At 52.9% G+C, this 2,265-nt stretch overlaps 1 protein-coding gene across 1 annotated transcript in view; it reads left to right on the top strand.

Annotated features, from left to right (window-relative positions):
- The window catches only part of LOC115949045 (probable carboxypeptidase X1), a gene marked incomplete at its 5' end in the record, with an annotated part of 13,239 nt that overhangs the window by 2,860 nt on the left and 8,114 nt on the right, over positions 1–2,265 (top strand). The window contains 2 exons of the mRNA XM_031065265.1: positions 3–103; positions 1,965–2,104. Of these exons, the coding sequence (XP_030921125.1) occupies positions 3–103; positions 1,965–2,104 (241 nt within the window). The remainder of the gene's footprint in view (positions 1–2; positions 104–1,964; positions 2,105–2,265) is intronic.

The following is a 2,265-nucleotide window of genomic DNA, read 5'->3' as shown; positions in this document are numbered from 1 at the left end:
AACCCCGCCATGGCCAGCGCCGAGCGCCGCCGCTGCCACTACGACGACTTCACGCGCTACGGCAACATCATCAACGGCGCCAACTGGCACACGGTGGCTGGCAGTGAGTGGGGACGGTCCCTGAGAGCAGGGGACGCACGGCAGTGAGTGGGGACACTCTGAGATGGTGGCAGTGAGTGGGGACACTCTGAGACCAGGGGACACACGGCAGTGAGTGAGGACAGTCCCTGAGACCAGAGGGCACACAGTGGCTGGCAGTGAGTGGGGACAGTCTGAGATGCTGGCAGTGAGTGGGTTCGGTCCCTGAGACCAGGGGGCACATGGCAGTGAGTGGGGACACTCTGTGAGACCAGGTGGCACATGGTGTCTGGCAGTGAGTGGGGACACTCTGAGATGGTGACAGTGAGCAGGGACACTGAGCTCAAGTGACACATGGTGAGTGGCAGTGAGTGGGGACAGTCCCTGAGCTCAGGTGGCATATGGCAGTGAGCAGGGACACTGAGCTCCGGTGGCACATGGTGGCAGTGAGCAGGGACACTCCATGAGCTCAGGTGGCACACTGTGGCTGGCAGTGGGGGGGGGCGCTGAGATGGTGGCAGTGAGCAGGGACACTGAGCTCAGGTGGCACAGGGTGGGTGGCAGTGAGCAGGGACACTGAGCTCAGGTGGCACAGGGTGGCAGTGAGCAGGGACACTGAGCTCAGGTGGCACAGGGTGGCAGTGAGCAGGGACACTGAGGGTGGCACAGGGTGGGTGGCAGTGAGTAGGACACTGAGCTCAGGTGGCACATGGTGGGTGGCAGTGGGTGGGGACACTCTGAGATGGTGGCAGTGAGTAGGACACTGAGCTCCGGTGGCACATGGTGGCAGTGAGTAGGGACATGTGGATTTTTTTGTTTCTTTTCTATTTCTTTTTTTTTTTTTTCCTCTTTTGTTTCTTTTTTTGTTTATTTTTTGGTTTTTTGTTTCTTTTAGAAAGCTGGTATGTCTCCTTTGGAGTCAGACATTTATCAGTTCTTACCTACATCACAGTCTCACAAACCGTGAATTTTATAGTAATTTACTCTAACAAGATGAAATTGGAGCTCTATCTCCCTCTCTACAAGGCCTTTTAAGGAAAAACCGTCCAATTAAGAAATGACACCTCAATTATTTTTATTTTTAACTCAATAACGTGTGACTTGCAATGTGCAATTTTTAATCCACTTACACAAAACCACCCAACCCCATGGAGAGGAAGGTAAAGAAGGAGCAGCCTCTGCCCTAAAACTTCTATTTTGCTTTCTATGTATTAATATTTTCTAAACCCTTAAATTGTGAGTTTTCCACCGTGTGCTATTACACACTTCTATTCAAAGTGCACATTGATCATTTCAGTTTTATGGTTTAATTTTGGGAGTTTTCTCTGTGCGCTCGGGTTAAACGCAGTGTTCTCCTGGGGGTCAGTGCCTGCTGAAATAGGAATCTCCTCGAGCCAGCTCTCATAAACTCTTGGGGATCTGTTTCACACCCAAGCCACCTCAGACGGCATAAAATCAGCAGGATGGCATCTGTTGGAAACAAAAAGTTTTAATAAAAGACAAAATAACAAAACTCTTCACAGGAAAAACCAAGCCGGGTGCAAGAGGTTCTTGCTCCTGGTAAAACACCTCACAAAAGTGATTATTTCCTTTTGTTCTCTTCTTTTTCTAATAAATTGCCCGGGCAGGACTGTTTGGCTCCTGTCCAGTTTGCCATCCCTAAGGTTGAGGTGAAGTCCCCAAAGTCCCGTGAGATAACTTTTCACCTAACTGAGGAGAGAAACTTCTTTGTAAGGGGACAAAGGGTAATTTTGTCACTCCGTCAACAAGGGGCGCGTTCCTATAGAAGGTCTGAAATTCCCAGGTGTGACCAGGGTTCCAACAGGGATGCTCGGTGACTTTCCTGTCACTTTGTCCCCTGCTGCCACCCGCGCTGTGCCCCGCAGGCATGAACGACTTCAGCTACCTGCACACCAACTGCTTCGAGATCACCGTGGAGCTCTCCTGCGACAAATTCCCGCACGCCTCCGAGCTGCCCGCCGAGTGGGAGAACAACCGCGAGTCGCTGCTGCTCTTCATGGAGCAGGTGGGGCACCGGCTGGCACCGGGTGGCACCGGGGTGGCACCAGGGTGGCACCGGGGCTTGGGGACACGGCTCGAGGGTGGCAGGGGTCACCCCCGGTCTGTCTGTGAGGAGGGGCCGGAGTGGGATGGGAATGGGGGAACTGGGGGGGAATGGGGTGCTGG

The sequence above is a fragment of the Geospiza fortis genome, unplaced genomic scaffold, assembly GCF_000277835.1.
Source record: "Geospiza fortis unplaced genomic scaffold, GeoFor_1.0 scaffold806, whole genome shotgun sequence".
In the NCBI taxonomy this organism is placed as follows: Eukaryota; Metazoa; Chordata; class Aves; order Passeriformes; family Thraupidae; genus Geospiza; species Geospiza fortis.
Note: the sequence above shows the minus strand (reverse complement) of the source record. Positions and strands in the feature narration are given on the sequence as shown.